Source organism: Stylophora pistillata, chromosome 8, assembly GCF_964205215.1.
Source record: "Stylophora pistillata chromosome 8, jaStyPist1.2, whole genome shotgun sequence".
NCBI classification, from domain to species: domain Eukaryota; kingdom Metazoa; phylum Cnidaria; class Anthozoa; order Scleractinia; family Pocilloporidae; genus Stylophora; species Stylophora pistillata.
Window position 1 is genome coordinate 26,276,070 of NC_142526.1, and position 23,716 is coordinate 26,299,785.

The 23,716-nt window shown below is 37.5% G+C and overlaps 1 protein-coding gene across 2 annotated transcripts in view; it reads left to right on the plus strand.

The window, feature by feature from the left end:
- LOC111337584 (uncharacterized) overlaps positions 1-23,716 on the plus strand; it is a 32,341-nt gene that overhangs the window by 4,840 nt on the left and 3,785 nt on the right. For both annotated transcript variants that reach the window (XM_088729989.1, XM_088729990.1), the window contains exons 5-15: positions 509-1,084; positions 2,508-2,701; positions 3,331-3,515; positions 4,220-4,322; positions 4,953-5,129; positions 5,759-5,946; positions 20,250-20,938; positions 21,795-21,964; positions 22,407-22,478; positions 22,820-22,995; positions 23,319-23,415. In XM_088729989.1, the coding sequence (XP_088586115.1) occupies positions 509-1,084; positions 2,508-2,701; positions 3,331-3,515; positions 4,220-4,322; positions 4,953-5,129; positions 5,759-5,946; positions 20,250-20,938; positions 21,795-21,964; positions 22,407-22,478; positions 22,820-22,995; positions 23,319-23,415 (2,627 nt within the window). The remainder of the gene's footprint in view (positions 1-508; positions 1,085-2,507; positions 2,702-3,330; positions 3,516-4,219; positions 4,323-4,952; positions 5,130-5,758; positions 5,947-20,249; positions 20,939-21,794; positions 21,965-22,406; positions 22,479-22,819; positions 22,996-23,318; positions 23,416-23,716) is intronic.

Below are 23,716 nucleotides of genomic sequence, written 5' to 3' on the forward strand. Positions count from 1 at the left end.
TGGGTGGGATGGTGGGTACAAAGGGGTTAGGTGTCAATTGGGACAATAGTCCTGTTCCTTTCTCCTGCCACTCCCGTGGCAAATGGATTAAACTTAGACTTAAACTTAAACTTCATGGTTGGACTGCAGATGTTGATCTCACCAGATGAGAGTTGTGACATTGTTTTTATCTTGTCCAAGTCTGCTGTCACTGCTGTGCATGAGGTTCAGCATGAATCATGTCACACGCTCACTTTGATTTCTCATGCTTCTGAGAATTAAGGGACATTCTTACACATTTTGAAGTGTTATGCTTTGTTTACCTGTGGCTTGATGGTTTTCCTTTGCAATTCATGAACCTTTCAATCCTCTAAAGAAATTTATCACAAATTTGACTCATCATCTTCTCGCATTTATTTCATTTTATCTCAGTCTGTCACTGGATAGAGTATCATGCACTACATGTTATCAGTTGCTGACTCTCTGATGGAAAGCAGTCATCCATCTAAATAAACAATTTTGATTACAGGCTCTCCAGTCAATGTACTAGACAATGATGTTGTTGAAGTTGCTTATCAAGATGACACAGTCTTTGAACATATGAAAAAGCAAGATGACAGTGATACCAGAGAATTTGAAGATGAAAAAGAGGAGGGAGAAGATAATGACCTCGGTTATAATGGATATCATGCACAAAAACCTCAAAACTATGAAGAAAAAGTGAATGACTGGAACATTAACAGGAGTGAAGAGAGTCCTACCCATGACATTGAACAGACCAAAGGTGATCCAGTTGTCGAAGTTAAATCATCATGGCGTGAGGTGGCACATGAATGGGGTGAAATAGAGCAGCCAGTGTCAGACACTTATCCTCAGAACAAGTTCCTCAGTGTGAGATCAGCTTCACCTGATTCAGAGACCACTGGTGAATTTTTTACTCCCCTCACCACTCCTATACAATCAGGACCTGGGACACCAGCTCTCTCAGATTATGGAGCAAGTGAAGGGATGGGCTCAGGTTCCACATCTGATGTGTATGAGGATGCTGGAGATGCTACACCCATACAAGAAGCCAGAACTCCAGTGTTAGAACTTGAGGAGGATGGTAAGGAACTTCTGATGAGTAAATAATTTTACTGTCAGTGCATTTGAAGTATAATGCAACCAATTTATGGAAGAGACTTGTTGTATTCATATGCTGTGACTTGTGAGATATTTGTGTTGTTGAGCTGAAAGTAGTGATTAACTTCTGGTACATGTATTGTAAGAGAACTTAAACTGCAGAGGTGTTTAATAAATTCATGAGACCTTCAGTAACATGTTGGATAGCACACACTCTGCAACTATTTCTTCCCCTTGTAGAAAAAGACTAAAATGTTACTTTGCATGGTCATGCATTTTTTAAAGTCTTGTATAATTTTCTCCTGCCCTATGCATACCCACTAATCTGGTTAATGTGTAACATTTTTGTTACCATGAATCAATCTTGATGCCAAGTCTACTGTTGCATTGCACCAAACAGGGCCAGTTTTTGTGTAAGATCTATGTTAAGATGATTATAGCACCAGTATGCTTTCTGAATGACTAATTGGTTGATTTATTGACTTACTGATTAAATTGTTAATTGAATGATTGATTGTTTCTGTGATTTGCAGGTTTATTGGTTTAATGATTTGTGAATTGTTAAATCCTATTTTTATATGGCTGGCAGAGCCTGTGGGCAAAGCAAATCCTTTGTTCTGATGGGCTGCCCTTCCCTACAATGTCTGTACTAGACAGTCAAAACGAAGAAAACAAAACAGCCTTCCTGGGTTTATTTTGTCACAAACATAGTTGGCTCTCTTTCCTGGCTCTCAAAACAAACAAGTCATTCTCGGTGCTTATTAAAGTGCAATCTTTTTACTATATAATAAATCCTTTATTGACAAAGTTTGAAGTTTGTTTGGTCAAGATAGCTGGATATTAGCTTCTTTTTTTTTTTTTTTTCGACTTTGTCTTGGTCCATAAAAGTGCAAAAAAAAAAAAAAGAACTCAGTCAATATCCAGCCATCTTGACCTCATGCTTGATCAATAACCCATATTTATTGCAATTATTACTAAACAATTAGCATTCTATGCAGTAATTTGTGAGTCCCTATTAGAAACCTGGCTACCTTTTCACCCCTGTCCTTCATGACTGACCAACTAGCTTGTGGTCTGACTAACTGACAAAATTGACAAGCTGACTGACTGTTTGCCTGACTGGTTGGCTGACTGACTGACTGGCTTATTGACTGTCTGCCTGATTATTGGCTAAATTACTGATCAACTGACTGACCAACTGACTTACTCGCTGACTGACTGGTTGACCGACTGGCTGACTGACTAACTGGCCAACTGACTCACTGACTAACTCTCTTTCTGTTTGACTGGCTTTTTGACTCAAGTGACTTACTGACTGATGGACTGACTCACCAATTTCCAATTTCCTATGTGTCAACAATTCTCTGATAGTAATAAGGACATTTTTTTCTTGTTTTTGAATGTAGACAATCCTGGGAATATAACAGTTATTAACCCGGAGATCACATGCACAGATCCTGATGATGTCATAGAGCCAGAGGAGGGGTCCAGGACACCCACACAGGATGATGACATTGATCAAGCTTTTGCATGTTATGAACGCGACCACCCCAGTGGACAAACGAAAACACTGCAGGAACAGCTTAACATTCTCACTATGGTTAGTGAAATTACACTTACATCTTATTCCTTTAATTCCCAAGATCTCAGTAGTAATTTCTCCCGACTGTCTGCCTTACAAGTCTAATGATGTTAGTTTGGAGAATTTTGTATTGGATCAACTAATTGATATGTTTCTTTGTTCTCATTACTTGCCTGCTTGATACTGTACCGATATTGTAATCATGTGTTATTTAACAGAGTCTAAAGAAGGTTTCCAGAGTGTTACCGAGCTTTTACCATAGCACATAACCAAGTGCTTGATAAGGTAATTTATGACACGACTCGGGCAGTCAGAGAGCCAATAACTAAAATCAACCAATCAAAATGCTCTAATGCCGGTCAATATTCTCTCAGTATTGGACCGGGCACTGTCCCGAATGATACCGCACTTGTGTCCCTTTGAACTTCAGTCGTATAATAAATCTCTTCTTAACCAAGCTTGCTCGGGACCGTACTGGAAGAATATCGGCCCTCGGTCTTTTTTGTACGGACCGAGCTGCGCTCGGTCCGTACTGTCAAGACCTCGGGCCGATATTCTCCCAGTACGGCCCTCGCGCTTGGTTAATAAGATATATGGAATACGTTGTTTTTGTTACCATGGGTTGATTCATTCACTCTGTCTTACAGGGCAGTCGAGAGAGTATAGTGAGTTATTACAGCGATGCAGGTGAGGGTCGGTTTGGCAACGTAACAGTCACGGGTGAGGTGCTTTTTGGATTGAAGTACAATAAACACAAACAACAGCTGGAAATTCAGATTCACAGGGCTAAAGATATCGCAGCAGCAGACCAGAGAAAAGGACGATCAGACCCGTAAGTAGTCATGAAATAAATCTGTGACGCATTGGCTTCCCAGTATTGCACCGTGGAGATCTGTCGGACTCTATTTCTGGGCCCAGTATTGCACCGTGGAGATCTGTCGGACTCTATTTCTGGGCCCAGTATTGCACTGTGGGGATCTGTCGGACTCTATTTCTGGGCCCAGTATTGCACTGTGGGGATCTGTCGGACTCTATTTCTGGGCCCAGTATTGCACTGTGGGGATCTGTGGGACTCTATTTCTGGGCCCAGTATTGCACTGTGGAGATCTGTCGGACTCTATATCTGGGCCCAGTATTGCACTGCGGAGATCTGTCGGACTCTATTTGTGAGCCCAGTATTGTACTGTGGAGATCTGTCGGACTCTATTTCTGAGCCCAGTATTGCACTGTGGAGATCTGTCGGACTCTATTTCTGAGCACACTCTCAGAAATCCACCGTAGTTGAAGTTTGGACTGTTTCTGGACTTGATACAAAAATGTTTCGAATCTCCTTCTTTTAAGTTCAGTAGTTTTCCGCGCCAAAACGTATCGCATGCGCATACTCTCTTCAAGTCTGTCGGCCGCGAGGATGTGTTTGAGAATTTGAAAGTTTCTGCCTCTGTTTCTCACTGCTGTCTCATAGGAAGAATTCAGCTGCTTTCATTTTTATTTATATTTCCCTTTTGAAGTTTCAAAATAACTATCATCTGTCCATAGGTACGCTAAAGTGTACCTTTTACCTGATAAAACTAAGGGAGGCAAAAAGAAGACCAAGACAAGGAAGAATACGTTGAATCCAGATTTCGACGAAATTTTAACGGTAAATATGTGGGATGTTTGTGCTTGTCCATGTTCAGGTACCTCAATAGCGAAGTTCGTTTGTTTTGCTGTTGCAATTGCTCGTACTTGGAAAGGAGAATCAAACAAGAAGCAACAGACTAATATAAACACAGAATTAAAAAAGAAAGAGATTCACACACGCACAGGTTATGCACAGTCGAAGAACTTCAACATAACCTAAAACAGACACCACGTGAACGTGAAAAACTCTTCGTATTACTCACGTAACGTCATTGATGGCGACCGCTTTGATAATTTTTGATGTATTATCCTTTCACATCCAAGGCTATTAATTTCCCCACTGTTCAATTCCCATGATTTTAGTTCGGAGAATTTGGTATTGGATCAACTCTAATCCCCTTATTGATTTTTTTTTTATTCTTACCACCCGTTTGTTTGATATTGTATTGATACTGTAAGGAGAAATTCTGCCTTGGTCACTCCTTGGTGTTAAAGGGTTAAGGCGTACAAATCGAGACATACTTGTAGCTCTATTAACATGGCAGGCTATCGAAAATAGGCCCTTTGTTATCTGTGCTGTGTAGAAATCTTACGATGCTTTGTGTACCTTAATCTATTTTTTTTATTATTATTATTCCCTGCACGATAGTACAAGATTGGATTTGAGGAGATGTTAACACGCACCCTGTGGCTAGCTTTGTGGAATCACGACACTTTTGGACATAATGATTTCTTGGGGGAAGTGATGTTGCCTCTTGACACTTATCAGGACTCAGGCTTCAGCTGGGATGATCCATCACCCAACTGGTATCCACTAAGAGAGAGAGTAAGTACATTTAAACAATGGACCCGCTTTTTCTCTCTCGGTTTCCTGGCATAATAACCCACTTAGCAGCTCGGGAGAACGAGATGAAAGGTTGTGAATCAATTGAAGCCGTCGATCTGAAAGTTTTTCGTCCAGCTGTAAAATGTTTTTTGTTGTCTGTGGGTTTTAAGATGCGTTAAACAATTTGGTTTTTATCAATCTGAGTGCACGTATTTTCCCTGATATTTTAAATCTTTATCATACTAATCTTGTTGGAGGCGCGGGGACCATGAACATTAATAAACAAAGGTGTCAACCAAACGAATGAATTAAATTCGTAAATTTATAAACGAAAACTTGTTAAAACTTCTAACGGATGGGAGTTTGACCAGGAGTCTTATCCAGAGCCGATGAACAACAATTCATCCCGCGACATGGTGTGGAGTGGACCACAAGACTTCCAGATTACAAGTGCAGTGCGTTGACCAGTAGTCCACACAGCTTTTATGTTATTGGGAGTGTCACTATTTTACAGTGTCTGCAGCTGCTTAGATAGGTGCGAGGTGATAGGCCTGCGATAGACTTGTCGCACATGTATGTGAATTTGCTTTTTCTTTTTTTTTTTTTTTTTTTTTTCCCTTTAACCATAGCGACCAGAACCGTCCCTAATGTCGTACTGTGGAGACCTGACGGTATCACTGATGTTTGAACGACCAGAAGAGCCCAAAGAAAAGAAGAAAAAGAAGAAATCGGCCGGCAAACTACATATCAAGTTGAAGGAAGCGCGGAACTTACCTTCCAAGGATGCGAACGGCTTCTCGGACCCCTTTTGCAAAAGGTACTTGTATGTTTTATATAACAGCAGAACACAACACCTATCTTGAAACTAGCTTGTAGAGAAGTAGAGAAGCTTGATAAAGGAGGCGAGCCAAAACAACCTATAAGCGTTATTTTTAGTACGTTATTGACAACCTCTGGTGTATAATCTGATTGGTAAATTTTGACAGTTTACATCATTAGCTCACATTCATTTCACGCCCACGGTTCATTCTGCCGAGTCGAAATGTGACAAGCGCATCAGGTGGAGAGAGTAACACGTTTCGTCAACACTTATCCACTGGATAGCTATTTTCCCGCCTTTTGAACAGCTAGGCTCAGATCTTCAACTCAAAAAGCAAGGCACGAGTCTGTTAAATTCAGGTTCAAAGATGTCACTTATGGTTGAAAAAATCGCTTGAAAAAAGGATAGAGCCTTGTCGTAGCCGAATTATGCAAGGCTGTTTTTTCATTACAGTCACGTTGAAAAAACATTCTTTAGACCAGTCATATCGTCCGTAAGCGATCCATTCCGCGGCACCTGATATTCCTTCCCTTTGCGTTTTGTAATAGTGTTGTCCGTCTCTTAAGGGTTGTTCTTCTCTAACTGGGACTTTAAATACAAGGAGCCAAGTCGTTATATGGATGGAAACATTTTCTTTTGAAGTTTTTTTTTTTGTATGTTTTGCTTTCTTTGTGTTCCATGATAAAAATCGTGTTGTGCCACTCTATTAGCCAGATAATAGTCAGTGCTAGAAGAGCAGTGTGTTTTGCACAGCAAAACAGACTAGACTAATGATTATTGTCAAAGTAATCCAGACTTGCCATTTGCGCAGTGTGATTAATTCAACTTTGCAAAACAGTTCGTCTCTTTTACATCCACATCTTAATTTCCTTGAGAATTTCTTTTGCGGCAATAGCTTTCATTTGGTCTCTGGAAATTCTTTTTTCTCCCAGCTAAGTGTTGTTATCAGGACCCGTGAACAAACAAGCCAATGTTGGTTTACGATTGCTTTAATTTACCTGCCTTTGCCGCCGTGCGTTGAGTTAATTTTTTTTAATGAAATCGCACCTTTACGTCTTCCCTCGCCAAAAGACAGTTGCTTGATTTTTGTTCAGTTAAGTTAAAAATTTTGAAATTTAAATTCTATAAAATAAGAATTCGATCTTACAGTTGTGATAACTATCAAAGTGGCGCGTTTGACACTAAGGGTCAGAAATGAATGCTTCCATAACTGGAAATTTGTTTCCTATGTTTGCATCTGTTCTCTTCTTTCCATCAAATGAAAACATTGTGTCTAGTACTCCCAGTTTTAACCACCATAGTTGCGAAGGGTTTTCCATTAATCTACACCTTAATTTTTTCTCATTCTTCTTTCATACGTGGCCGGCATCTTCAAACCAGTCTTCATTGTTTTTTGGGTTGCCCTTGGATACCAAAAATGTTTTACTCTGTGGACTGAATGCGTTTATATTCTGTATGTTTGCATATTTTGCAGAAATGCAAACTAAAACTATCCTGCTAATCCTGTCTGCTAACTGTAAATATTGAAAAATTTGGTGGACATTGCAAATCGCTTCCGCTAGTTTCCGTCATAAGCAATGTGGTTCATTTGCATTGCTAAAACATCTGTGCATACAAGTTGTCGTTTATAAAAGCGAATTACTCAGACAAACAACAATCACTATAGCGTGATCTTGTTTTGGTTTACATTCAATTCTATGAGTATTTTTCAAGGGGGAAACTGCCATTCTTGTCACACATTTTGAAAAAGAGATTGAGTGGACGAACCGTAAGTTTTTTCTCCGTTCTTTTTTTTTCAAATTGTTTCAGACTCGATTTTTATGGGCTCTTTCTTATCCCCTTCATTTGTATTTGCGACAATCTTTCGCTCTTGCTTTATCAAATTTACGTTTAACCTCCATTTTCATCTGTTTGTCGTCGAACGTTATTCGTTGAATTTTCCTGTATTTTGCAATAACTTATGTTAACTGTCAAAACTGTATCGAGAATATTTCAAGATTTTCGTCGAATGTTCGGTTTATTTTGTGGATCTTCCTGACAGGTTGGCCAGCAAACAAAGCAATTTTGTTTTCCTAGTTTCTGTTTTAGTTCGGCAGAATTGTCTTGTGGTACTTCCGTCGTAAAGTGGTTGTTAAAAGTAGGGAAATATTCGGAGATAAAGCGCCTTTTCATATCCGCTTCATAGAGACTCGTTTAGACCACGCTATAATACGATTCGGGATTCCGACAAAAAAGTGTGAAAGGACAATGTCGGTAACAGGCTACCTAATAAACATGTATATTTTTCTTTGTTCCCCCTTTTTTAATTTGACGCAACGAACTGCTTACGGTAGTTTTTGAGGATTGTCTTAACGTCAGTTATAACTGCTGGCCAAGGCTAGCTTGTGTGTTTGTTTTTACAGTTAATGCCATTGTTAGAGTTCTTTTGCCTAGAGATGCGCTTTTTAAAACACCTGCTAGTCGTTTTTCGCATTTTAGCTGAAGTTTTCCCAAAAGTGTTTTTTTTCTCCTGTTTTTGTTTCCTTTTTTTAAGAAAGAAATTAAAAAAAAGGCCTTTCGCAGAAATGCTTTGAGGAGTACTTGCTCGATATGAACGAGATCAATGCTTGAAAAATTTTTATTCAACGATTCGCAGCATTTATTATTCATAACTCGTGAGATAAACCATGTTTCAACACCTGGTTTTGGTTTTTTTGTTAGTTTTTCTATTGGTATATTAGTTCGTAATGGTATTACGGATCAATCAAACACTTTGACACATTTATTGTTCACTGCATGTGGCAATACGTTATTTGTTGCTGTGTGTTTGACGTTCAAATCCGAATTGCTTTCAGCGATTAGGGTTACACTTTACCGTTGTTGTCTTGTGTCTGCGAATCAGATCTTCCACCGTAGAAACGTTTGTTATTTTAACTTGATGTCTTACGAATGTATAACGTCGAGGGGTGTATGATAATCATCTGGACACGAGTGGGTTCTATAACCATGGGACAAGTTTTTGATATCGGAATTTCGCCATCGATTCAGGATTAAAAAAAAAAATCCTAAATATTTTCAGGTGCCGCACGAATGGCACGAATGTAATTAGCAATGTAACTCGGTTAATTATTTTTAATATTATTTCTAGCTCTTTTACTACCGTTGTTTCGATTGTTTTTGCGAATACCACTACTTTTATTATCACTATTCTTATCTTTTAGGATTTCGCCTCTTGTGCTCGCAAAATTCTTATATTAACGGAAAAAATCGGGATTAAACCTGCAGGAGCTATTTTTCTTGTATTGACTCTGTAACATTCTTTTTTACTCCTCGATATAGCTTTGTCCATGATGGCTTTTTCAGCGTTTACTTGAGTGTCAACTGTATTCATGAGGTCATGATCATCATGTACTTCAAACCCCCCCCCCCCCCCTCTTCACTGAGGCTATGCCAAAGGGAACTTGTGTGATACTAGAGTGAGGGCTGTTCTTCTTCATAGCTAAGTCCGTTGCTCGAGGCATAAGTGATTGAGAAGAAAAAAGACTGAATTTGCGTATGCGTTGTACTAAGCTTAACAAGAAGCACAGCACTTAGTCTAGTATGCATGTCCCCCCCCCCCACCCCTCAGGTTCTCCTGCCAGCCGCCACCCATCCCCTTCCTTAATCTCTTGATACACCCGTTATTTACCTCAGCTATGAATCAGTTAAGTTTATTTTTTACCACCTGATGCAGCGTAACAACTTATTAACTTGTCACATCATGAAGATGATGTTTTCGTAACGTAGACTGACAATACCTGGTTTTGAATGTTACACTTTCCTAAGTGTAACAGGTTGACATCGATGTTTAAGTTGTTTCACGTACGCTTAACTTGCCATTGCCATCAGTTACCTCTTACCAGACCAAAGCAGAAAGACCAAGCACAAAACTCAGGTGGTCAAAAAGAACCTCAATCCTGTGTGGAACCACGCCTTCTGTTATGAAAACCTGACGCTCGACGAGCTGAGGAACCGCGTCTTAGAGCTGACCGTGTGGGACTATGACCGAGGTTCCAGTAATGATTTCCTCGGAGGTTTGAGATTGGGCCTTGGAAGTAAAATAGAGTCTTGGGACGACTCGCAAGGACTGGAACGAGAGGCATGGCAGATAATGCTTGAACGACCCAATAGTTGGCACGAATACACCCTGAACCTGCGATCAAGCATGGATAGTCAAGTAGATTAAGCACGCATGCGCTGGACACTTGGAATTAAGTCGGTAAAAATGAACTAATACTTCCTTAGGAATGCATATAGTCCAAAGGGAAAAAAAAAAAAATGGAATTGCTGCACATACTATCTTCGTGAACGTAAAGTATTTCAAAATATCTCTTTCATTTAGATGAAAAAAGGATTTCTTCTATTGCAACGATGAAATTCAAAATACAAAATTTCGGCCGTGGAAGCAGACGCCCTGGCACTTGAAATAAGAATCAATTTATAGTATTTCTCATACGAGTTATGTCAGTTATGTCACTCACAAGAGTTATGCAACGAAAAATTATTTAACAATTTTGAAAGGCCCAACGTTTTGACAGGTTGGTATTTTTATAAACGGTTAGTGCAAATAGAACATATTTTTGAAAAACATTGTACTTTTATTTGGAGACGTCGTTGTCGTTGCATATTTTTTAAGGATTTTTCGTCGAACGAATTCGGTTTCAATGCAAAGTGTGCTTTGAATTTTTTGTTGCAGATCATGGCACAATTTTTTCAGGTTAAGCAAGCCCTTTTTTCAGCTTCAACTTAACATTTGTTATTCAAAGTCACTTATGATATGTTTGCCACCGAGAACACGTAAGAAGCACGTTATGCGAGTACTGTCAGTTACCCCAACGTATCACCCGCCAATATTGCATCGGATGCAAATTGGTAAGTATTAAACATAATGCCACTCTTTCTGCAATCCCTCCTGTAACGGACTCCTATATAAGCTAGCTTTCTTCAACTTGGCCCATAAAAACGGACGTTGATGCGCGAGAAAGCGCTGTTCAACTCTTGTTATAACAATGACCGAATTGTGTTGCTCGCATAACTTAGCTTCTATAGCATACTGTTTTAAGTCAGTGCTGTTTCGAACTAACTTCATTCGTTATTTTTGGTATTAAAATCCATGTAATCACACGGGGTGATTGTGGTCAGTTTTTCCTGTTTATCTTAAGGTCATACATCATGTTTGCCAGAACAATGTTTTAGTGCGTATAGCTGGGCAAAGTAAATGCTATGTTCTTCAGGATCAAAATAGTAAAGGCTAAAGAAGATTGTTTCTGAGCTCGAGGGTACTACTCTATAAGCAACGTCCTTTACTTTTCTAAAGGATTTATTTCAGCACTTGTTACCAATGTTGATGATGGTGTCATCAAAACCCAGAAGTACTTTATCTTTGAATTAAGGCTGATAGTTTCGAAAGAAACTGTTTGGGGCTGCGTCGGTGGGAGTAACGAAATAATTTATCTTTGTCTTGTTAGGCTGTGAACTACCCTCTTATCTAATACTTTCTTTCTACTGCTTAGGTTTATTTCTCTCCTAGTCTCACAGTGACTGAAGTCTGATTAACAGTTCCTGCTAACCTTAAAACAGCAAAAGTTAATAGTCAATGTAACAGTCCAAGATCCATCTAAAAGCGAACATTTTAAAAAAGGCAAACTCTTTCTTACAAAGTCCACGCTATAGCAATATAAATTTGAAAGTTTATCTTGGATTTAAAGTGTTTCATGAACAGCCAGCTTTAAACACATGGTATATGTAAACATGAGTTGAACGTGATTTATTGCTATTGTTCAATCGGGGACGTTTAAATTTTTGAAGGAAATGAGATAAATTTGATATTACTGAGATCGCACCAGTTTGTATAGGTATTTAATCCTCAGACCCATTGCCAAAATTAACAACAATGTATCCTAAAATGAAGTAAGTTGCAAAATGAATCCAGGTCCCTATTTAACTTTAGATGCGCTGTTAACTTTATAAGCATATTTTCCATATAGGAAGTAAACATGATATTAGTTTTTTGCTGAACAATACTCAAATGATAAGGTTAACTGGTTATTACATCCCACGTAAGTCAGTTTTCTAAATAGCCCTCATCCATGTTGTTCATGTAACTGTTAAAAATGGTATAGAGGTTTTGCACAGAAGCCATGTTGGATGGCAGGAACAATGAAAATATTTTGCATAAGAAAGAAAATCTTTTCCCATGGGTAAAATAATCTATAATTGTTCCTGCCATCCAACATGGCTGCTGTGCGAAACCTCTATTGTCTATAAAAGTTGAAGATAGAAGTCAACACAATCATAATATCAAGAACTTTATGCATTGCAGCACAATTGAAGTTATAAACATGCCCCTTGATAAATCCCATTACAACTTGAAAATTAATTTTTACTTACGTTATGAATAACATGTATGGAATGCTGCAATTCATCCATATTAACCCAGTGACAATATTCCTTTGCACCAAATGTAAAGATTATGTCCTCTTCGTCCCTTCATAACATTTGGGAAAGAAAACCTAAAAAAACCAAATCAAAAACCTTTAACAAGAAGGAAATTAACCGTGCCCCTTGATCAATCTTCATAAAATGTGAAAAAATAGTGTTTATTTACGCCACAAACACTTCAATTGAATTCTGTACTTCGTCATCTTGAACCCCAAATACCATAACATGTAACCATTTCCTTGTACCAAATGTAGCGAGAGTATGTCATGTTATTAACAGGGTAATCAATCAAGCAAAATAACGCCCTCATAACATTTGCAAACAAAAACTTCAAGACCTATGCCTAAAACCTTAAATAACAAGATACATCTTAAATTAAAATTTCCCCTTGAACAATCCCCACAAGATATCAGAATTAGTTTTTGTTTACATAAATATGAGATGTGTGGAATACTCAATGTAATCCACCATTGTTAATCTACTAAAACAATGACATGTACCCCATTTCCGTACTACCAAATGAAAAGATAGAACGTGGTGTCATACACAAGGGAATGAATTGAGCGAAGAAAACCTCCATAATGTTTAAGAGCAAAATCTTTAAACAAGACGGGACAAAGTTAATAACAGTCAACCGTGATAAATCTTATTTGAAAAAAAAAACGAATCCCGGTCCTGCATTGAACAAGACTATTTACATTGCAACGTGTAGTGTTAGGGTTAAACAGAATCGTATGTATGATTACGGAAAGTAGGTTTGTAATCCAGAAGGAAATATAGCGACATGTAACGAAAGAGATAAATGAGTAACGTTACTGACCTATTGTTATTGTCAAAACCATTTATTATCGTCAATGCATGAAGAGGAAACGTGTTTGAAATCCATAGTTGATTTCTGTTTCGTTAAAACACTACCTCAGAGTAATTTTATTGTACGGGAAACAACTATGCACTATGGAATTCATGACTATGGTGCGCTGAACATGGTGTATAGAAAGCACACTCAGATATTGAACATACTCGAAGGCAACTGTTTATACAATGAATGTATGAAGTTCATATATTTTGAACTGCGGTATTCGATACGTATGATGCACGATCCTCGCAGTAGAGAGCGCTATTTATGCAATAGCGAAAATCAGACCTGAAAAAAAAAAAAAAAAACCAGGCCTGTACGAGATTCGAATCACTGGCGTCTGCGATACTAGTGCAGCGCTCTACCAATTGAGCTAACAAGCCAGCTGGGAGCAGGCCGTTAAGTTGATTCGTAATAAACCCGTGATGATAAATCAGATACAATGAATATATGAAGTTCACATATTTTGAACTGCGGTATTAGATACGTATGATGCACGATCCTCGCAGTAGAGGCCAGTGGTTCGAATTCCGTACAGGCCTGATTTTTTTCAGGTCTGATTTTCGTTATTGCATAAATAGCGCTCTCTACTGCGAAGATCGTGCATCATACGCAACTGTTTATAATAAAAATAATAATCAACTTTATTTTTCGAGGGTGGCTCTTGACAATATAAAATACTGATTATTTTTGCTTCATTTTCTACCGTTTTAATTCGCAAGTAAAACTAAAAAAAAACGATACTCTCAGCTAATTGTGCAAATCATAGACCCTAACTGGCAAAAAAAGGAAATGCTGAAAATTATAACAAAAATCCAATGCTGATAATAGAACGATAACCATAATAACAGTCATATTGATGATTATGATAAATCTACGATAAAACTTGATAACACAAGCACAGTTATCCTTAAACTTTTAAAACTCGATGAGCACTACATATATGCGTGACTGTTCAGTTTCAATTTGACCACTGTTGCTGTTTACGCCACGTTTTCCAAAAAATTGCACTTATTATCCGACGAAACTGATTTACCGTAAATGTAAGTTGTCCTCAACTATTTCTTGTTTCATGTTCAATGTATCTGAAAAACACAACCACTGAAAGAACAATCGTACTCAGTCCGCCTCGGATATCACCTGTAACACATTTTTTTTTTGGATGATTTCACTTGACACGAAATGGTTTGAAATCAATCTCAGGTTCTTCCTCAGCAACTTACCAAAGATTTGGAAGGAATAGTCACGAGAAATCTGGAAATCAACTTTTGAGGGGTAAACAGTATTGGTTGGAAATAGAGCATTACTTTTTATGAGAGGAAATTATTTCCTTTTTTTTCACTCAATCGACTTGGGACACTTTTCCTTAACAAATTCCACCCCACTTACTCAGGGACTTATTATAATTGGCAACATCCGAAGCAAATTTTTAACGATAAACCAGCTGTGTCATAAGAGTATTGAGGCTTTGCGCAAGGGTTTTTGTGGAAAGACCGTAGTGATGTCCTATACGTGTTCAGAATCCTTTGAATGCTTTATATATCAGAGCTACGGCCACTGCGGAGAATCTTGTATCCAGGGTCTTCGCTTCTCATTAAACCGGTAAGAAACAGGAAAACTGAGAATTAGAGGAAGCTCTTACAGGAAGACATATTCCACCAGAGGTGACTGTGTTAAAAAAAACTTGAATACATAATGGTTTCAGAAGAGGCTTCTAGAAGCGTTCAGAGGTAGTCATTTTGGCTATTGAGTCAATAGTTTAAAAGCTTCATAGACGAACGACTCCAACGGGCTATTCACTGTTTGCTTGGGAGTGTTGAGACAGTTATTCTTTTAATTCGTTTGCCCTTCTTTGCCGGCTTAAGTGTCAGACTTTATGTTGCAAGTATTTGAGTCATGACTTCTAGTCAAGAGAAAAAGCGTAGAACTGACAATGCATCTTTTAAATATAAAAAAAAATGTAAGCCCTCAAGCGGTGATAATGAACACTTTCCTACAAAAAAACCCCAGCGGAGACACGTTAGGTGTTTTATTGACAAGTACTTTTACGTCGGCAAGACGGAACTTTAGGAAAAATTTATCGTTAACAAGAAAGAATTTCCTAAACAAAATACATTGTAACATGACAGAATCTTGTTCCTTGTTAATAACTCAGGAAACAGTTGATCTTATGTTCTCGCAATCAAGTTTTACTGCGTACCAGACCCTGATATGAATTTAATAGTAAGGTCATTTAAACCTCATGAATAGTCAAACTATATGTATTAATTATGTAGTCGCTCTCTTGTCTGAATAAAAGGTAAAGTTCTGTTATTGAAAAGGTTGGTTTGGTAGCATAATCGTTCTCTAAACAATAGACATATTATTTCACGTTGGTGATGTTATTTCAAAAGTCAAGATCCAACACTAGTCAATTCAACTACAGTTTCTCCTCGGCCATGAAAGAAACGAACTTCACGATTGGTGTCAATAATATTGCCTATCGTGAACAATTTGTATTGAATATTCCATCATATTTTCAATTATTAATGTGACGAACACCTTTCTTCGAAATAACTAAAACTCCTATCATTTTTGCGTTTTATACTTTCTAATATGCCCTTAATCCTAGTGTCAACCTTCGAAATTATTTGCTTGTCATCTCAGCTTTCTTGCGATTTATCTTTCAAATTTAGTTAAGAAAAAAAAAAACTTACCGTACATAATGTATTCGTCCGTCCTTAAATAATTAACATAACAATTAAAAGAGGCTTATTAATAAGGTGAAAAATCCGTTGAAATACAAAGTTTATGATGACAGCCATTGCTGGGAGCACAGGAAGTAAATTATAACTTGACTGTAAATAAACGCTATTGGCAATGATCCATTCGAACTGGGATTCTTAAAGCGTTGATCAGCTTCCAGCTGTTGACAGTTATTCATCTGTTTTAGAACATCAATATCTACTGCTATTTTCGCGTTGGAGCTTCTAAAATTGATTTAAATTAACAATTTTAAAGAGTATCTCATTTTCTTTTTCTTCTTCACTCTAACACTCACAAAGGAGCAATTTCATTGTTTTTTCAAGCTGATATACCCTCGGGACAAACTGATTCATGCCAAGTTTCAAGAAAGCATGCAAAATAATTTGTTTCTAAACAACGCAAGTCCTCGTCAGAAATTGCAGGCATATTCAAATTTGATTGGTACGATGAGACATTCAAATTTCGACGTTTGTTTTTTTGTTTTTGTTCCTGCGTACTTATTTATTCATGAGGTCGCCGGTCGCTATATGCGAGCATTACGCTGATCCGTTTGCTGTTCGTTGAGCAGCTCATTTTACTTCTCTGGCTCCCGTTTTGCACAGTATTTTGCTGGCTTGTTCAAATCTGCTTTACCATTTGAAAGTGGAAGCTTGTTTGAAGCTGGTGGCCGGAAATATACCGCAATATGGACCACTTCGCTCGTCTGCTACCGTAAGTTGCGTTTTGTAATTGTAGATGCGCAATCGTTCGACATCGATATCCCTTCCTGTGCGGCGCTTTTCTTTTCTAAAATTCTCCGAATGAGCCTCAGACCACAAAAATTTTTATTTTCAAAGTTCGCGTTTCCTGGAGCTAGATTCCCAGTCGTTTTTCATCCAATCAACATTTTATCACGAGTTTAATTTCCTCGGCGTGGCAGTTCTCAATTCAATTTCTTTTGGCGTGAGAGTTAAAACTTCCGTTCGGACTCAATACACCTGGTAGAAGAAGCTATCGCTGTAATTAAACCTTTGAACTACAAAATTAAAGATTAATACTATCACTAATCGGCAGAGCAGCATGCATCATCATAATTCTCCAGAAAGAGTTTCCTAATAACGCCAACAAACCAACCTTCAGTTGTTAATTTTGTTCGATGCTTTCATAGGAGAGGAGATCCACGAAATATTACTTAAAATTGTAATTTGAATTTGTTTCTGATACTGGTAATCAAGTGTTTAAGATAAGAAAAAACCAGAAACATTTTTTCTTACGTTATTTTCTAATTCCTGTCCTTATATCATACCCTAAACAAATGCCATTTTTGCCGGCTATCTGATTTAGAGTCGAAGCCAATTACGAAAGCACCAGTGTCTATATAGCGGTAGAATACATTAACTTTATATTTGTGTGTGATTCATGGGGGTCGAAAAACTGATTGGATGCCTATAGAAAATCTCCAAACTTCTGCGACGAGGAAATCTTATTTGAAAAAGCTTTAGACTCTGGCGAGATGTTTAAGTGCAACTACAAACCGCCAAATGTCTTAAAACGACGCTTTAATGAAAGCGTTTCAACACTATGCTTGAAGAAAATTAGATATATCAAATTGCAATTGTTGTGGTAATATTTTCTACCGAAGTAAAGTTAAGAAGTTCTTAAAACGGTTTGTGGCAACAAGTGAAAAACGATTAAAACTCGTGCCTCACCTAAATAAACATGGAGAAAATGCTTAGATACATTAACATCCTGGCCGGGTTGTTGGAAGGTTGGCATAACGCTTTCCTCCAGATAAATCTCTATCCGGTCGACATTGCATTATGTTTCGTTAGCCCTCGTCTGCTGGGTAGCGATTTATCCTTTAGATAGGGTAATCCGCCCTCGGAACAACTACGCTCTGTTTGATAAACATTTCAACAGAATTACAGTTAAGATATTTTACCAATTCATTGTGAAACGACAGCAACAACTCATGGGTAATTCAAATTCATTGCTTGTAAAAAGCCTGACTAAATATTTGCTGGGCGTTTACAAAATGTTCCGAGAAAATTTATGAAGCCTTGATTGCGAAATAATTTTTTTCAGCAATTGAGCTTTCTTTTACAGTACACGGTGTACATTTTCCTATCTGAGAATTAAATTGCATGCGTTTTTAACATCTCACAGAGACAATTCTGCCAGCATTTTCAGGAAAAAATTGACTTGAAATGGTTAGCTTATTTCAGTTATATTCAATTGTGAGTCATTCATTTGGCAATTGACCATTTTAAAATGTAACGACGTTTTCCGTCCAAAACATTTACGTGATCAAAAATCAAATGTGTCGTCAAAATCATAAGAAAACTGTTAGAAAATCTTAGACCCACAGCCGAATCTCTAGATCTCTGTGGTGCAGTAAACGGACATTAAATGTAGTAAAAAACAATAAATATCACATGTAGAAATTAAAGAAGAACAGGCTGTGGCCTTAAGAGTAAAATAATATGTTAGTGGAACAAGTTTTTTAACGTTGAATTTGTTAATCTTCATGTTGTTTTCTGCAAACGATAGTCAATAACTCATCAAATAGAGCATGGGCAAAACTTTGTGCTTTGATTTCTCCTTCTTTAACGATCTTCTCGTTTTCTGGAACGGTCAGCTTTTTTAAGTATGCGATTTGTGATCACGAATATATCAACTTATAACAAAACTGAAAATCGCACTGGATCAGGGAAAGGACACACTTTTGTACAAGACGATGTACAAGAAATGGTTAAATGAAAAAGCGCAAAAAATAATAAAAAGCTCGAAAAGGAATGTTCTAATGTTTTCATTTTTGCTTTACTGTTTCTTTTGTTTGTTTGTTTGTTTTTTCTTGGTTTTCTTTTTTTTTTTATTTTGCAGTGTAACTTAGTCCAATTTATTGATGATGTAGCTTTGCGGCGACCAAAAATCTAAATTCTCAAGTTTATAAGGGCGTGTCGCTCCAAAATGCGGTTAACGAGGTGTTTGCGACTATTTTACTGATCGAAATGACAAACCAAGTTGACTGTTTGCACGAATCTTTATTCTTGAAAGGCAATCGACCACAAACCACAATCAACGACGATAATAACGATTATTCTCACAGTCAATCAATCTATCGAACGATCGAACGTAAACTGAAACAACAATACAACGAAGTTCTATCAATCTAATGAAAAGCCGCGGAATACACAATCAAAGAATCGCGTGTCAAATACTGGGCTCTAACGTCTATAACGAGATTAACAATACAAGTAAAACAGAACAAAAGTTTCGAAACAAATTAAAAGAATTTTGGTGGCTGATAAACAGCCTATTGTTCTATCTAAATGATGGGCGTTCACTGACTCGCAAATTGGCACGAATTTGGCCTTTAAATCTTAAATCCATAGAGATCATTGCAATATTTGTTTGTATATGGTCGCCCAACACTGAAGGACTGGAAAGGAAAAAACAAAGTTACAAAGGTACTCACATATCGGTCCCGCTTGTGCCAGAGGTTGAGTAAACGAAAGGGCGAAAGTTTACCAAGGTTATTCAAAACTTACGAAGAACTGATTAAAGGGACGCTAAACTTGCCTTTTATATGCGCGTGGTGACGCTGAAAGGTTCGATTACGAAACCAATAGAAAAACACATAAGCATTGTAACTATGTGGCTATCTAAGATCATTCTGAAATTAGTGAACTAATCAATAATCAATCAAAAAAATGAGCCTTCTGGCTAATGTCCTTAACAGATGATCTGATGAACTTGACTTATTCGGCCGAACTGATTGCAAATGTTCGATCGTCTTCCAGTCGTTCAGGAATATTCCAACACGTTTTCATTTATTGATAGGATTCTTTAAAGAATATTAATAAGCAAATTTTATACCTTTTATCAAATCAAATCTCCTCAGTGAGACCTTTTCTCTTGTTGTATTTATTCATTCATTCTTTGCCACGCAAAATTGCTTTCATGGATTATTAGCGTGGCAACTGAGTTGAAACCTGACCACCATAATTGGATAAGAAAACAAGAAAGAAACCACAGGATGATTAAACTAAAACTTGTAATTTTAGGAGGGATTCGTCGAGACACACAGACTCCAAGATATCCATCTTGGCTTTAGTAAACATGTCTTTGGCTCCTAATTCTGCTTCCACTACTTTTTATAAAGGAAAATTAGAAATAAATATAGATTAAAACTCGGCAACAGAAAGGATGTGTCATGCTGGTTTCAATTGCAGCCTTTTTTACATGGTTTTATTCACAGGAGCTTCCCGAAGCTATTCGACAACAATAAAAGTGAAACAAATTCAGAAGTGAAACCAGAAACTGACCAGAACGACAGCAAGACACAGACTCTGCCAGAACAGGAGCCTTTAGTGCTGTCGCGAGAAAATCTTGCTTTTGAAGAAGACGAAAAACACTTGGAACCTAAAGATACCTCAGCAGACTCGGCCTCTTCTACACTAGAAACCACAGTGGAATTAATGGAGAGCGAAACAGGGCCTGACGCGAAGGAGCTGGAGAAAGAGGGAGACAACTCTGGGATTTCTGTCGGTCATGTGAATGGAAATGACGTCATTTCAGCAGAGGAAGAGACAAGGCACGATGAAAATGATCAGGGTCCTAAAATGAAGCCTGTTCTTGAATCTATCAGTGCATTCGCCCTGCAATTCATGGATGCCAATGCACCCGAAATTAAAGTGGATAAGCCTCAGACACTATTCTCGGTTGCCACGGGAGATAGTAGTGATACTCCACCAGAGAAAACTCCCCAGTCGCCCAGGAGACACACGGAGCATAATGTTACAAATAAACTACTCGAGAAGAATTCCTTATTACCTGAAGCAGCTCTTACCAAGAGGCGGCATAGCGATTTTGCAGTTTCGGCTCCTCGGCCCGTTAATGATGAGCTGGCCTCTCAAGATTTGAAGAAGCATGACTCAGTGGGAGCAGGTATTACTTTTTCACTTAACTTTTTCAAATTAACTTTTTCACCTTGTATCTAATTCTATACTATCATCTGCTAATATTTGGAGAAATGAATATATATATATATATATATATATATATATATAGAGAAATATATATATTTTCCAAATGTTAGCAGATGAAAGTATAGAATTAGATACAAGGTGAAAAAGTAAGTAAAAAAGTAGAACTTTCAAGGAAAGAAAACTTACAATACAAAATTACACCACTTAAATTCAGTCACATTGTATTTATAAAGGAGAGGAGAGGGGCACGTCTAGATAAACAAATATTGTGCATGCCCCTTATAGATATATATATATATATACACACACACACACACAAACACATATAGATATGTATATATATAGCGGAGCTCTTGCATGCGAGGAGCGCAAATGGAGCCCCATACTTAAAAAATATGGCGACCTATCCAGCAAATTTAGCTGGCGAGTGATATATCCGTACATCCCTCTGTCATTGGCTCAGTTCTTTCGGCTATATTTCTGTACCCTCTCATGTTTAACTTTAGGGCTTGTTACAGGGGCTTTTATAGGAGATTTTGCGATAAGTCAACGCATAGCTTTCAGTCACATAAGAGGAGGCTTAAAATAAAGGGAATCAACTGTTTCCTGGAGAATCGAGAGGACAAACAGAACAATTGAAGTGTTTTACCTGTAGGGATTATTTGTGCCTTGAAATGAACAAGATTAACAAGAATCGAAAATTACCAGATTGGAAAGCTTAGCTAGATTTCTGAGAAGTGCCAATCACATGATGCAGTTTCTTTAATGATGGGAAAAGCCAACACCATTTACTTCTTTTTGGACATTGTTTGTAGGACAAACTATCGTAAGGAAAGGTTCTCATCCAGACGTTATCAGAGCTAGTCGGGGACCCCAATGGTCACCAAGTCTGGAAAGGAAACGTCTTGATGAGGCAAAGAAAGGAAAAAAGAAAGACGAAAGACGGAAAACTTTAGCAGAATTGGCTTTAGAAGCTGGTTATACAGTAAGAATGATGTGAATTGAGCGTTGTTACGATGGTTTTTATGCTAAATTATAAATGGCTAATGAACCCTAATAGAATATTCTCATTCCTCAACAACCTGGGAGTTGTTTTTGTTTTATCCTACAGAAAATGGATACTTTGTATTTAGAAAGCTTTTGTATTTGTGATTGTTGGATATATGATATTCAAAAAGTATTGAATTTTTTGACTCAACATCCACGAGCTTACTTTTCTAGGATTCTAATACCTTGAATAACCGGGAAATATTTCTTAAAACTTCCGGGATCATTTCAAATCATTAAAGAACTGAAGAACGAGATAATAGTGTCAAAAAGAATTAGTAAAATAACTTGAAATGGACCAACGTTTCTAAGCAACATCAGTTCATGTGATTCTTTAATTTCAATTACCCGTTACTGACTATTACAAAAAATTTCCCCAGCCAAACATCGATACAGAAATGCCTGTATATCAGCCTGGATCGTTACAGGTCATCAAAGCGGATCCATCCAAGGTAACTTTAAGTTTTGTGACAAATTTATCACATTGAAATAAAAACTTTTTTTATAAACTTTTATCTTTCACTAAAAAAATGCATTTGGTCTCTCTCTTAAAGCTTCATTTAATTCACCTCGTCATATTGAACGTAAAACTCGAATTAGCTCAAATATCAAACACGTACACATCCGGGCTATATGCTAACCCCAACTGCTTTAATTCATGTAGGAAGTACATAGGACCAAAAGAAAATGGCGCTTGTTTTTATGATGTGCATTTTCTAAATAAAACATCTTACCCGCGGAATAATCTCTTTTTTTTTTTTTTTTTTTTGCCTTGTTTGACATTTACTTATAGGGAAGCTCCGAAAGCTTATTGAGTGAGCATGGGGAAGAACATTATAACAGTGTACCCGTGACAGGGGAATTGTTTGTGAGCCTGCGATATGAGATGCCGTCCAAAAGGTTTGAAGTACATGTCCTCAGCGCTAACAATCTTTCCTCTGCTGATGCAAAAAGATCTTCATCTGATCCGTGAGTATGACCCCTTGCTTTGAAAGAAGTCTTAAACTAATAGTATTCTATTACAAGAACGCATTTTTTTTTCTAATTAGAACTGGGACAAAGAACTCACTTGAGTTCAGCTTAAGATTCTACTTATGATGAATAAATAAATAAATGGAATGTGTTAATGAATTAAGCCTGCTACTTGAACCGGACTTGTTTATGAAAAGCAACTATTATGAAATTTTCAAAAGGGTTTTTAGTAAAAGATGTTTCACCCTCAAAACCACAATTTCAAGTCTAGCTCCTTACCTCTTACCACATACTCTAATAAGCTGTCCCTTTTTTTTCAGTTATGTGAAGACATATCTCCTTCCGGACCGACGGAGCAAGCGCAAAACCAAAACGAAAAAAGATACCTTAAATCCACATTTTGATGAAATTTTAGAGGTAAATTCAAGCACAACACGTCATTATTCTTTCGTTATTTTCTTAGGAATCTTAAATATCATCCGCGTGATCATTAATACCATTAGTCATTATCATCACTTTTGTCAATGTATCATTATTTAGGGTCGGAATCCCGTATCCATATCTATTGTCAATATATAAGGTCATCTATCTATTGTCAATATATAGGGTCATTATCAGGGTCAGAATCCATATCACTAAAGATATCTTCATTGGCATGCAGGCCAGAAAAATCTGGGTGTGGTACACAAATTCGAGATTTACGGGTATACTTAACGCC